The sequence below is a fragment of the Vanacampus margaritifer genome, chromosome 2 (assembly GCF_051991255.1).
Source record: "Vanacampus margaritifer isolate UIUO_Vmar chromosome 2, RoL_Vmar_1.0, whole genome shotgun sequence".
NCBI classification, from domain to species: Eukaryota; Metazoa; Chordata; class Actinopteri; order Syngnathiformes; family Syngnathidae; genus Vanacampus; species Vanacampus margaritifer.
In genome coordinates, this window is record NC_135433.1 from 16,323,367 (window position 1) to 16,337,481 (window position 14,115).

Sequence of the window (14,115 nt, forward strand, 5' to 3'; positions counted from 1 at the left end):
TCCAATTCCGATCGAGTCAGCAACCACTTGCTCAGGCTCGATTTGCGATCACGTGATCGGATCGGGACATTCCTAATATACAGTATGGAAAATTAGTTAGCGGTGACAAGCATGCTCAACTACTGCTGCACCCCCGCCTTCCACTCCGTGTTTCAATGGCCATTTAAATCGATTAATCACGTTTGATCAAATGGCGGTGACATCACCACAGTGGTCACATAAATAACTTTAATATATATATTTTTTTTTTAAGTATTCAAAAAAACCTCAGTAAATGATGATTTCCGCAAAATCTTTGTGGCTTGTCTATGGATAGATGAGACAAAACTGTAATCTTTTAGCAAGGCACGTCAACTCTTATGTTCGCAGACGCAAAAATGAAGCATACCAACGAAATAACAATATCCCTGCTGTGAAACATGGAGAAGGCACTGTTATGTTCTGGGGCTGCTTTGCTACATATGACACAGGGTGCCTTGAATCTATGCAGGGAACAATGAACTCTTAAGACATCACATTATTTTAGAGAGAAATGTGCTGGCCAGTGTCGGAAAGCTTCGTCTCGTTTGCAGGTCATGGATCTTGCAACAGGGTAATGACTCAAAAGGCAGCTTCAAACAATCAAGAGAATATAAGAGCAAAACATTGGACTATTCTGAAGTGGCCTTCAATGAGCCCAGGGGTCATTTCATTTAGATGCAATCATGCGGGGGAGAAGCGCACTTGACTTGAAGATGAAATATAAAAGCATTATTCAAACGGTTATTAGAAAAAAGCGGAGCGCAACACACAACAGATGTGTATGTAGGTGATGACTGTGATGTGAAACGGTACCGCTCAAAAAGGAAATGCCAGCATATCTATGTGCGGTCTAATAACAAATCTCACGATGAATATTTAATTCCCTGCGCAATAAAGCGGCACCTTCATCAATAGGGTCATTGTCAAAAAGACAACATGCAACGTTCGCGACAAAAGTGGACTTTACGCTATAGACTATAAGCGTATTTACTCAAAAACTCGCCACAGCAGAATTTATGAATGAGGAAATGAAATGCTTGTTTGTGGCCGTAAAGAGGCGGGGACAGGGAAAAACTCGAGGTTCATTGTGGTAAACCTGCTACCGATCAGGTTTGGTTCATGGACTCTGTTACTACGGTAACTGACTGAGAGCTTAAATGACCTCTTTTTATGATACAGGCGAGAGTTTCCTCTTTTTCACTAGGTTTCAGTTACCTCCTTTTCTGAAACGGAAGATTCAAGAGTTTCCCACATTTCTGGGTTTCTTGACCCAGAGTTCTCACTCAACCTGCTTTGTGAAAAACAAAATATTAAGTTAAGGCTACCATCATTTTTGTCCCAAGTCTGCATCAGAATTGTTTTTTTTAAAAAAAATAAAGAATTTGAAAGAACCAGAATTAAATAATAATGTTTGATTTTGATTGGTTGTTATTTTTGTCCATGTTTGTATACTTTTGGTGTACGATAGCATATTAGGGGCACATACATATTTTTTAGAGGGGCTGTAATATTCCTAGAAAAACTCGCGAGACGTAGCATAGATATAGTCTGGACGAGTTGCTGGCTTTTGTCCACCTGGAGCTACATAACATGAAGGTTCGTCGGTGGTTATAGGAACAATCTTAATAAAATGAGAAGACAGGATGGAGATGAATTTCTAAACTTTACTTGTAACACACGGCAAGCCACAGCGACAACACTTCCTATCAGCTGACTAACACTAACCAATCAGAAGCTAGCAGACTTTTAGTAAATGCAAGTGAATGACTGAGAACAGCAGTTTCAACAACTCAATTTAGCGATTTGTACTTGACCGAAAAGTATTAGCACAAACATCCGAGTATGCTACGTGTATTTCTCACAAGTTTTGAGTCTGCGAGTTTATTTGTCATTAAGTTTTTTTCTTGCAAATTTAACACTTCATAATGTCATAAATCTGTGAGTTACATTATATACAGTATATACTGTATATATTGAGGGGGTTTAAATCCTGTGTAAAAACTCACAAATTTACAAGAAATAACTTGTTTATTTGCGACATTACAAAGTGGTAAAAATAAAAACTCACAGATTTTGGACATTATAAAGTGGTAATTTTGCAAGAATAAAACTTTATCACAAATAAACTCGCAGACTCAAAGCTTGTGAGAAATACACGTAACATACTCGGACGTTAGTGCTAATACTTTTTGGTCAGGCGCAAATCGCTAAATTGAGTTGTTGAATCTGCTGTTCTCAGTCATTCACTTGCATTTACCTAAAGTCTGCTAGCTTCTCATTGGTTAGTGTTAGTCAGCTGATCGGAGTCAGGAAGTGTGTATATATATAAATATATATTTATTTATTTTATGTGGCCCTAATACGCTGTCATATTGGTGACATGTTGTTTGCTGTTGTGCTTAGAGATTATTGTTATGTAAAGTGCCTTGGCTCAATAAAGGTTGCGAAACCCTGGTTTAAAGTATGTCAGGGAGTGAATTGTGTGACGAAAGAGCGACAGTGATGGCAGAAATATGACATTTCTTTCATCAGCCAAGGCTCGTTAAAGGTGCTTAGGATGAATGATATAAGAGCAAAACTAGTTTACGTTTGATTCATTACAAAAGCTTTTCCTCTTTATGCACCATTTTTCTTGCCTTGCCAGCACTTTGGAATCAATACTAGCGCCGGGAACTGCCCTCCTATCTAACATCGCATCCCATTTCTTTCTCTACCTCCTCTTTCTTATCTCTTCTCCATTCGCTTCCACCATGGTCACTCCCCCCGCCCCCACTGCAGACCCAGAGCGCGGCGGCACTCACATGATCTCCACCGATGACCTGGAGTACCCGCGGGAGTATCGGACGCTGGGCAACAGCGGCCGCCGCTTCTCCAACGTGGGCCTGGTGCACACGTCGGAGCACCGGCACACGGTGACGGCGGCGCAGAGCCTGGAGGCGCTCACCAACCTACACAAGGCCGACATGGAGCGCAAGCGGGACGCCTTCATGGACCACCTGAAGAGCAAGTACCAGCAGCAGCAGCTGCAACATCAGCACCACAACCCGCCGTCGCCCTCGCAGTCGCACGCCAGCATGAGTCGAGGCTCGGAGAGGGCCGCCCGAGAACAGGTACACACCAAACACCCAAAGGGGTTGTGAAGATGGGGCGGGAAAGAAGAATGCATTTTCACTTGTAGAGTCAGCACTTCATATATTGTGCTTGTCAATCACCTCATACCGCCCCGACCTCCACACTCATTGCATGGACTTCACCGATCAGTGCTGCTTATCGGAACCTAGCGCAAATCGGTGTATCCAGCAAAACTCAATGCAGCTCAGCTTACCTCATCATAATGTTTCAAAGAGGGAAGTCAGGCCGTGGCTTGAAAGTAGCAGATTTTCATCAAGACTAGCTAGCTATGTGGCAGTGTTATGCAATTTAGCCTATTTCTGATGTCACAAATTTAAAAAATTCAATTGAAAGTGAAAAAATGGTAGTGTTCTGGATCCATCCATTTACAGTTAACCCAGTCCTTATCAAATAGGGTGACGGGGCCCCCTGTGGGTGCACGGTGCGATGACAGGGAGGCGCCTGTGACCCCAGGGAACATGTTTTTGTTAATTTTTTGCCATACTATAATAAAAGTAATTGCACATATGCTGCACTAGGTGGCAGTATAGTGGAGTATTCTACAGTGGTGTATTTAACAATTATTTCATAGAAAAATAATACTATTACTGGTGGTCACGGCGGAGACTTGAGGGGCGCAAAATATTTTCTTCTTCCTGGTGGGGTGTAACAAAAAAATAATTGAGAAGCAGTCATGAAACCGTATAAGACACATCAAACATTTTGTACGTGTAGCATGATTAACTTTTGATAACACACACACAATTTGTTTTGACAAATGTTTCATTTGAAGGCAGATGGCTTTATTTTTTTGTATCGCAGCAGATTTCCAGACATGTTACATAATGAAATAGAAATAGACCGTTTCTTGATCAACAATCATGTTCAATAAGAGATTAAAAGCCAACTAAAAACAGTAAGAGGAGCTTGAAAAGTGCACTTTGCGTCTTAATCATAAAAGGATATTCCGTAATTTCAGCACGGTGAGCTAGTGGTTAGCGTGTCTGCCCCATAGTCAGCTAGCGTAATTGAAGACTCTAAATCAGGGATGGGCAACTGGCAGCCTAAACTCAGTTGCCCTCGATTAATTATTGAAATTTAGGACGTTTACTCTAGCTAATCAGTAGTAAGTTGTAATAGCAGTGTTCACTCCTAGATGGCAGACATCTTTCTACAGAGTGGCCCCGTGAGCAAGGCCTAATTAGGTCAGAAAAATTGTGTATTTCCAGTAAAATAGGTATGTTCACCGAATTTAAACACATTACACATCTGTTAAATGTGCTTAGAGACACTAGCAGCCATCAAGTCTAAAAGACTGATCTCAAAAGTACACAAGCAACAGGATTTTTTATTTGTTTGTTTTTCCACAAGAACCGTTGACAGGTCGTTTGAAGTCCATGATGTGTTACTGAATTTGTGTCCTTCAAAACGTATATGCTGACTTAACTAGACAGGGTCTGTTGTTATGAGTCACCCCCGATGGAATTTGAGAGGGGGGGCAGATCGGGGAGGAAATATACTGCACTATGGTATACAGGTGAAGGATCTTTAAATGGGAATTTTTGTGCAAGAGAGCACTTTGCACAGGGAAAAACAACGAGGATTAAATTATAAATTATATCAGGTTTATTCTATATTGGGAATTGTTGGTCCATTTTGGCATAGTTCTGGTTAGGATTAGTTTTTTCTGGGCCCCAATAGTATTGACGAAAAATTTTTTTGATTAATCACGATTAATCACTTGATAAAAAAGGCTTTTTTATCCCCCAAAAATGTCCCGCCAAATTTAAAAAGCACCAGGTTATGTGTTAATTCTTTTGACATTTAATGTTATGAGGACGTCTTCAAAAAAAATTAGATCCACTGCACACGCTCATCTTCCTCTTTTTCTAATCAATGAATTACTTACTAAAATGGGGAAAAAATGACTCCAATATTTTGACATGAAGAAATATTCTAAATGTCATTGGCAAACATTTATTAAATGCCTTACTTTAATGCATGTAATTATGTTTATTGCGCAAACAACCTGTGCTACCTTAAATGTAACCTTCCGCTGTCACGCTAAAGGATAATCTATGGTCAAAATTAATAGTGCGATTAATCTGCGTTAATTTATGATTAATGCGATATTTTTTTGTGATTAATTAATCAGTTAACGCTTTAACTTTGACAGCACAAAAATTAGACATTGTTAAATTTGTTTGCAGTTTCACTGCCGGTGGCTCACGCATGCGGCCTTCACAAACATACATCCTCTGCACTATTTGAGTATTTAAAAGGTAAAGAAATAACAGAGCGAGCGAGTGATTCAGGTGGAGTCCATAGTTGCCGTGGCAACCCCTCCCACATTTGTCAAGCGGAACTATCACGTATTCACGTTGCAAAGGTCAGGATGCGCAGACGAGCGGGAATTAACAAAGTGCTCGGATCGACGGGAGGTGACGTCGCGTCTTTTAGTGCAGGGGTCTCTCGTGGGGAGGGTGAGGGGGCTGGTGAGAACGCGGAGGGAAAAAAGCCCCGCATCTCGCGCATGTGGAGGAGGCGGAGAGAGAAGTGAGGGAGGAGCTAGAGCGAGCACAGCTTTGCGACTAGTCAGGCAAGCCCACTGCCGCCGTTGCCGCCGCTCAATTAGCCCGCAGCGGCGCGAGCCAGGCGTCCACCAGCAAAATAGAGAGCCCCCCCCCCGCCACCCATCAGCTGATGTCATGAATTAAATCATGTGTGAGGTGGAGGAAGGGGAGACACGGACGCCCCGCTTCGCTTGACGGACGAGCGAGGATGAATGGAGCGGCGGACTGGTGCAGGTGAGGCTGGACTGTCTACGTGTGTGCGTATATGTCCTCTACCTGTTGTTTGTTTTGGTTGTCGTGGCAACAGCAAGGGCAATACCGACGACTACATGAATGGTTGTTTGACATTTTGGAGGCGATAGACTGTGCAGTTGCAGTTTAGATGTGTGTGAGAGAAGAAGTACAAATGAGTGCGATGTGGAGGCTGATGTGGTGCTGGGGGATGACGACATGCAGTGGAGGAAGGGGTGGGGGGGGGGTGCAGGCTGCTTTACATGCTGGTCAGGTAACGCAGCGCTCCACTCACTCAGCTCTGTGCCTTATGTGCACAAATGTGCACAAGCAGCTCTTCATTTTACGAACATTCCTCTTTTGCGCTCAACCTGGAAAAATGTGAGTCTGCAGGTGCTAATTGTTGCTGAAGAACGAAGGGGAGGATCGAGGTTCTGACATGATTTGCTGGAGATGAGTGCCAACATTTCGTCAATAATGTTGTGTCATCAAGAGACCAGTAAATATTTACAATGCACTTGGTGGAGTTTTCGGCACTGACACTTGTTGTCTTTTTATTTCATTCTTAGATAGGGTGACAAGTAGGGCTGAATGATTTTGATGAATTATCTCTTTGGGATTTTCCCCTTAATATTGCAATTGTGATTTAATATGAGATTTTTTTTTCAATGTCCATTTCCCATCTATCAGATTTATTCTACATAAATGTTTCAGTCTTATATGTTTGGTTCACGCTAAAATAAAGGCAAATGAATAATAACTCAATATAAAATACTTTTTTTTCATCTACCTCAATTAGGGTTAAACACTTTGACCTTTTAGCACTCACTATATATGACGACTTCACAAAATTTTACCAAACAAGCGTGGTGTAAATATAAATCAGTAAATCATAAATTAGCCTACATCAGGGGTCACCAACATGGTGCCGACAGGCACCAGGTGGCCCCCAAGGACTACATGAGTAGCCCATTGGCCAGTTCCAAAAATAGTTCAACTGTGATGGGTCATTGTACTATTGTAGGAAATTTGAAAATGTAAACCATGGAAATGGTTTATATAAATATAGTGTTGAAAATTGTATTTATCTGGTTCCTTACTTATTGTGAAAAATCATTAACATGATCAGAATCTTCACATAAATTATCAATTATTAACTCATTCACTCCCACCCATTTTCACTGAAGCAACCCTGTTCGCTACCGGCTGTTTTACTGGATTTTGACTGATTTTGCAAAACCCCCAAAATATTGTGTTCTATTGCTATAAAAACATTGGACTTACCAAAAGAAAGATTAGAGTCTCTTCTTTCATCAGGAATTTTTTTTATATTTTTGTCTGTTTCCGTTTTGCAGCAATTAGCATTAGAATATAGCTAAGTTTCATCATTATTCACAAACCTGTTGAAAACACTGACAAAAAAGAGCTTGTTGCAACATGGCCCTGGCTGATCTCTTATACTCTGCTGCCACCTGCTGGCCATTTTATGTAAAAACTACCGTTGCTTTAAGTGACTTCTTCAGGTCAGAAGCTGCATCAAAGGTTTTTGTATGCTCTAGTATAAAAAAAAAACCAAAAAAATTATAAATACGATTTTGGGACCATGGCAATATTTAAAATGGAACGTGTTTGCACGTTTTTGGGAGCAAATGAGTTAATAACAAGGGCTGTCACTAAGAAATCTTTATAGAATTATTGTAACAATTTCTCAATCGATTACTCAGGTGTTTTTCGAGGATGACGTTTTTGTGGTGGACTTAGCAGAGTTAGGTGTTTTTATTCCCCAATCCCAATAATTTTAAAACAATTTGAGCAAATGTGTTACTTCATTGTGTATCAACCTGGTAGCCCTTTGCACTAATCAGCCACCAAGAAGTAGCTCTCAGCTTCAAAAAGGTTGGTGACCCTTGCTCTACATTGTCCTCTGGTGCGAACGGTTGTTTGTCTACAAACTGATTGATCGGGGATCCGTCTGGGGTGTAACGCACCTGCCCAAAGGTAGCTGGGATAGACCCCAGCTCACCTGCGCCCCTGATGAAGATAAAAATGGCTGGATTGAATTTCTTGTTAAAGTGACAGCAAGTTGGCTACAATTGTATTGTTGACTTATGATTGAATGCTGTAACAAAGCTTTTCAGTTTTCTTTTGGGTGTGTTGTCCTGCTTCCTCTGCATCTTCCTTCTCATACTACCTCGATTCGTACAACTGATACTACTGGACCACTATTACTGCTACTGAACTAATGTCCAAGCACTAACATTATTTTTGCTGTTTTTGCAGACTTAATGTCACCTCAAAATAAAAGACAAACCACAAAATTCATACCAATCTGCCCTTTTTTTTCTGTCATTTGTGCGCGAGGATTTATTAATATGCAGCGACTGACTGATTACTAAAGCAGAAGCAGCTAAGAAGAATAAGCGCTCGAATGAAAGGTTGGGATTTAATATTAAAATTCATGAACGCTGCCCAATCTTTCTTATTATTTAATTTTGCATCTGCGAGGTATATTTCCAAGGCGACTGGCTGCTTGTGACTCTGGGGTGATTACATTTTAATGAGGGGAGCTCACCCATGCTCAATATGAGCTGGTGTGACGGGACATCCGAGTGTGCACATTACAAGATAGACAGAACATTATTTTATTTCATTTCACTTACTAAAATTGGTCTTCTCTTTCTTCTTCTGTGCCTGCACCGGAAACACGGCAGCAACAACCCAACTACTGGAGCTTTAAGGTCAGTGTTGCATATCAAACGAAACGTCCACCAAGGAGTTAGTGTTTGCTTGTTTGTGTCTGCTTTTGTATTCGTCTGCACTAACATTTGACAAACTTTTTCAGCCCCTGTGTGGCTTTTAAATTAACTTCAAGTGTGCTGCCTAGCAAATTCCAGACAGTTAGAGTTGCATGTACAGCGTATGGAATTAATTGACACAAGTTAGTCATGCATAACACTACAGACATAAAAGAAAACCGGCCGACTGGAAGTCAAGTTTCGATTAGGCTGCTCATTTTGCAGTTAAATATGTATTTTATAAAGGAAATGTTCATGCTTAGCTTTTTATTTGGCTAAAATGATCACATGTATCTGAATTTCTTCTACTTCCTGAAGTGGAACCCAGACTGAGAAAAAAACATTTGAACTCGTGGAGGCATAAGTTGATTGTGTTGCGAGTGCTTTGAATCCAACTGAATCAAATCGTTCTTCTTTAACCCATTAACTCTTTGACTGCCAAAAACGTTAAATAACGTTTAGTAAAATCCTACGGAGGAGTGCCAAAGACGTTAAAAGACGTTTGTTTCAAAACAGAGCATTTGGGTGAAACTATCCATTTTCTATTGTTGATTACTGAAAAACGGAATAAGGTAGAAACTAACTTTTTCTTTTTGACGAAAGATGAGAGTCCAATCTTTCATTTGGTAGTATGTGTGTTTCCATAGTCCAAACACAACATTTTCTGTGGACCTTGAAAGATCAGTCAAAATGCTTAAATCGGCTGGCACTGACGGCATAAGGTTTTCTGTTTACTTACACGACATAAATGCTGTCACTTTTGTGGCCTTTGAGCATGATGTACTGCATAGATGACTGTGTGACCTCCATTTTATCTTTCTGCTCAACCCTCAAGGCTCCTGCATTCATGCATATAAATACGTATATACGCAAGTGTATATGTTGATGTATGTGTGTGCCTTTGTAGGAGGTGGTCGTGTCAGGGTGCTGTTGCCTTTGAGGATTTAGCATACCTCAGTCAGTCACGTGGCCACATTTGGCTTTTTCAACGAACCCCTCCACAGAAGAAATACTCGCTGTTAAGATGTATTGATCACCTGCTCCGACGGTCAAGTATCCCCCCGGTGGGCCGTTGTCTCTCGCAAAAGTTGGCAGGGAGGAGCTCGTGCTAAACAATGCGACTATTGATGTGTGAGAGCACGGGGGATGAAAAAAAGGCCCCGGGCTTATCTGCTGTGTATCCCCCCCCCCCCCCCCCACGCTTCTTCCATTCCGGCTCGGCTATCAGCGCGACAGGGTGGAAATGTCAGTGAATATCAATAGTCGAGTTCCTTGACCCATAGTGAGATGCGCGGCAATTTATCTATCACGCTCAGCATTTTACTCCAAAAGTGATTGATGGGAATTAGAGTGCCGCTCGCAAGCCTAATGATAGCCTTTAGCTTAGGCAGCTGACAAGCTCGTCAATTCAACTTTATTTACAACGGTAACAATTTTACAAAGTGCTGTTTTAAATTAACTTTTTAACTTTGTCTCATCATGTCTTAAAGGGATACTTGACTCATTGAGCCATTTTCAGCAGTAAAAGTTAGTATTTTGTCCAGAATGAATTTGATAACTACATTACCTTTTTGTATACAACTAATACCTCTAAAAACAAAATGTTCCACTTGCTGTTGACTGAAGATGACATCACTTGTGCTGAGGAAGTAGGTAACGACCAATCATGGCTCACCTGTTTTCTGGGTTTGGTCAGCAAGTTATCAAATTAATTCTGGAGAAAATATGAACATTTTACTGCTGAAGATGGCTCAATGAGTCAAGTATCCTAGCCTGTTATCATTCCGACCGCCCGGCGCTGGGCACTACGCCATTTTCCAGAGCGTGCAGGTGGCTCTCTTTCACTATCCAGCATGCTTGCTCGTCATGCTGTACACCGTTTGGTCATACAATTATTTCTCGAAGGGGCAGTGATTTCAGTCATGGTAGCCATGTGCTAATGTTGTGAACGGAAACGACTGGCCATGGGAGCAGAAGAAAAGAAAAATAAAGACATTTCTTTTACACATTTGAGAACTATTTTAATATGTGCAAAAATGGCATAACGTTTTACCATTAGAAAAAGTAGCACGTTACTACAGAGACAATGTTGTAGCGTTAGTTTGTGATTGTCTAGGCAATGGTTATTTTGCTGTAACCAGCAAATCTCCCGCGAATGTTATTTTGCACGTACACGTCCTTCAAAAATAAAATTAATCCACTGTCTTCTCAATGACTTGGGACAAAGGAAGCAATCACTTTTCCCTGATCATTGTTTCCCCTCTCCATGGAGCATTTGTGAGCAGGGAGAGAAAAAGAAAGGAGCAGCCAGTTTCTCGAATTTCAGTGGTCGTGACAAACCTTTACCAGAAGTGGTGCCACTAACCCGAAGGGGCCGGGTCGAGTGCACTTCCGTGTCTTTTTGACGTCACTAAGTCACGGAAGTTTAATCTGCCCGTTTGAAGCACACATTTTAGAAAGGAGGAGAAAGCTAAAGAAGTTGCGGACTGACTTTTTTTAATGCCTGGTTGGATTGAAGACAGGTCGGGGATGCATATTATTGATAGAAAACACCACTAAAGTGCATTTTCATACTATGGGACCTTAAAGTCAGACAATTGTAAATGCGAGAAAAGATGCAACTTACCCTGTATAGCCACCACTATTCCCAACCAGATGTCCCACTTGATCAAAACTAGTCCAATTACTTCCAAAAGAGTCCAATGAAAGTATTCTGGGAAAATTGTTTGCCTACACTGACCCTTTACATCCATATAGCCACGTTATTTGGTGCTGCAAGTTCCAAAATACGCGACCCAGGATGACTTGTCACTCCACATTGCCTCCACGAATTAGCCTCGGAAGGCTCGTAAAAAAACATTTGGCTGTTAGCTTCCGAATGATACCTTGTTTGGTCCAATAGAAAGATGTTTTATCGGTCACAAGATCCATGCAACCCAATGGCCGTCAAATGGTCCTCCTTCCAAACCTCCGTTGTCGCTTGAGCCTGTCATAGCAAAACTGTTAATGGATGTTTTAAAAAAAACAATCAGATTCTCAAGCCACCGACATGGCTGGTTGCCATAGTAACTCATTATTTGAAAACAAGCACCCTCCGCCTTTAGCCCTCCAATGTCATAAAGTTACGTTATTGGTTGCTGCAACTTGCCAAATACGCACAAGATTCACCCATAATTATGCTCGTTTGAGTTAACGCTCATGGCTAGCCTGAGCAACCGATCTGCAAGCAAAAAAACAAAAACAAAATCAAAGGAACCACGTGGGAAGTGATTAACACCTTATGTGGTCCAATCCCCTTGCCTTCCTTTGTCTGTCATGGCCAATGACAATGCGCGTAAAAGGTCCTCCCCTGTTCGATGCATGAAGCAGTCACAGCGATTTCATAGTGATTGACATATTGAACAGCCGATGAGATTCTGAATACAAGAGAAAACATCAGAGAGCGTCAACGGTGCGTCATAAAGGCGCATATCTCTTTGATCCCTTGCTTTGAATTCATGTCAAAATGATGTCTAAATGTGGATAAAGTCTCGCAACTACACTATGTCTAAAAATAGAATAGAATAGAATAGAATAAAATAGTGACAAATTAAAATGAATTTTTATCAGACTTGACCTTGGATTTGAAGGGTCACCCAAATGGCACAGTTTTGCTCGTTTTGGAAAATCTGTTTTGGAAAATCTGTTTTGGAAAATCTGTGTAAAATGCTCATTTTCTGTAGTATTATTGTCAAACTTGAACTGGAATTAGGGAAGACCACAAGTTTAGTATTGGTAGTGTTTTTCTAGTCCAGCAACATTCTACATTCATATTCAAAGCAGATTTTGTGAAAAATAATTAGACGAACATAAAATTTGTCTTCTTTTTATTCATACTTCCATTACTCAGTGCCAGTAGCACTTAAACAGATTTTGACTTTTAAGGAGAAAAATTAAAGTGTTAATTTTTAATAAGAGACCATAACTATGCTGATAGTCCAAATTTTTCAAGAACAGCTTCAAGTTCAAGTGTGCAACTTTTTTAGGCATTTTCGGCAAAAATGACAGAAATGGTAAGGGGTTTGCAATTCTCGCTTCACCTGTCTTGACAAACCCTTGTTAGAACGTCTCCAATGAGTTCATACTTTATGTATTTTATATATGGATGACTCTACTGTATGTAAAGCAATATGAATAAAATGTACTTTCATAATGTCAGGTAGCCCCTTCAGACCCACATTTTTTCTGCTGGAAAAAAAATCTTTTTTTGTGCTGATCTTGACTCTTTTCCCACACAAGAACAACATGGACATTTTTTGGGGTTATCTCATGTTTTTAGTTGTTATAGTGGACACCAGGATAATATGGCTGTTACATGTTGTAAACTTAAAGCTTATATGCAACATTTTTAACATGAACATCATGCAAATAAACTTGCGATTGTTATTGGTTAGTTAAAATCCAATCATGAACCAGAAGTGTTGACATCATCCAAATTATGCATTTTATTGGTTTAGACATGCAAATATGTCAAATGCACTGCAGCCATCTGGGTCTGGGGGGGTTAAATTGATGCATTTTTTTTTTTAGCTATGAGGATATTTCGTCCATTGCACATCTTATCGCCAACCTACATTATTATACTGACCTGGTCAAGATGTGTCTATTTTGCCTAATACACTATTTTCCATAACTATGGGAACATTTCATGCAATTGTAAATGTCCTTTGTCATTTCCATATTTGTAATTTATTACTGACAAAGTGAACTGAGCAGCCACGACAGACACACATTACCATTTCTCATTCAGTCAATTTCTCATTCATTTAAAGGAATTACCTTTATTTTGTAATCTTTTGCGTGTTCAAATAAATCCAAGATGAGATTCTGGTGAAGAGGGTCCTTGCAAGGTTGATTTATTACAGAGATCCCTGGTCACACAATTGCATATCACCTAAGCAGTGTCATCCAATATGTGTGTGTGCTCTTTTGCCCACACAGCCTCTTTATTCAAAACATGAGGAAACGCCTCTGTCATCCCGTGAGGTACAGAATGAGTTTGCATTTTCCCAGTAAACTAGATCGTCCTTGAACTTTTGAAAACCGGATTTCTGACGAACAGCAACTAGACTTCTTAGATAAACATAGAAACATATTAACTTTCTCATGTCTGGGAAAACAGTAGAAAAGATAGCAAGAATGTCAAAAGCATTACTCATCAGGTTATATTAGGTCAACATAATTACACCTTCATCAACACATCTATAATGAAATCTAAAACATCTAAAATGTCAAATAAAACAATAAAAATGTTAACAATGTCAACAGTTATCACTGTCATGTTTTTCTAGAGGTGTCCTTCTGGTGCTCACATCACGAGATCATCAAAAGCACTAAAAACTAAG

The 14,115-nt window shown here is 40.3% G+C and overlaps 1 protein-coding gene across 17 annotated transcripts in view; it reads left to right on the forward strand.

The window, feature by feature from the left end:
• Window positions 1–14,115, forward strand: part of srcin1a (SRC kinase signaling inhibitor 1a) — a 118,839-nt gene that overhangs the window by 67,311 nt on the left and 37,413 nt on the right. For 16 of the 17 annotated variants that reach the window (XM_077556639.1, XM_077556642.1, XM_077556634.1 and 13 more), the window contains 2 exons: window positions 2,800–3,131; window positions 8,648–8,674. In XM_077556639.1, coding sequence (XP_077412765.1) covers window positions 2,800–3,131; window positions 8,648–8,674 — 359 coding nt within the window. Of the gene's footprint in view, window positions 1–2,799; window positions 3,132–3,158; window positions 5,940–8,647; window positions 8,675–14,115 lie in introns of those variants that run through there. The other variant, XM_077556647.1, reaches the window with a different exon arrangement.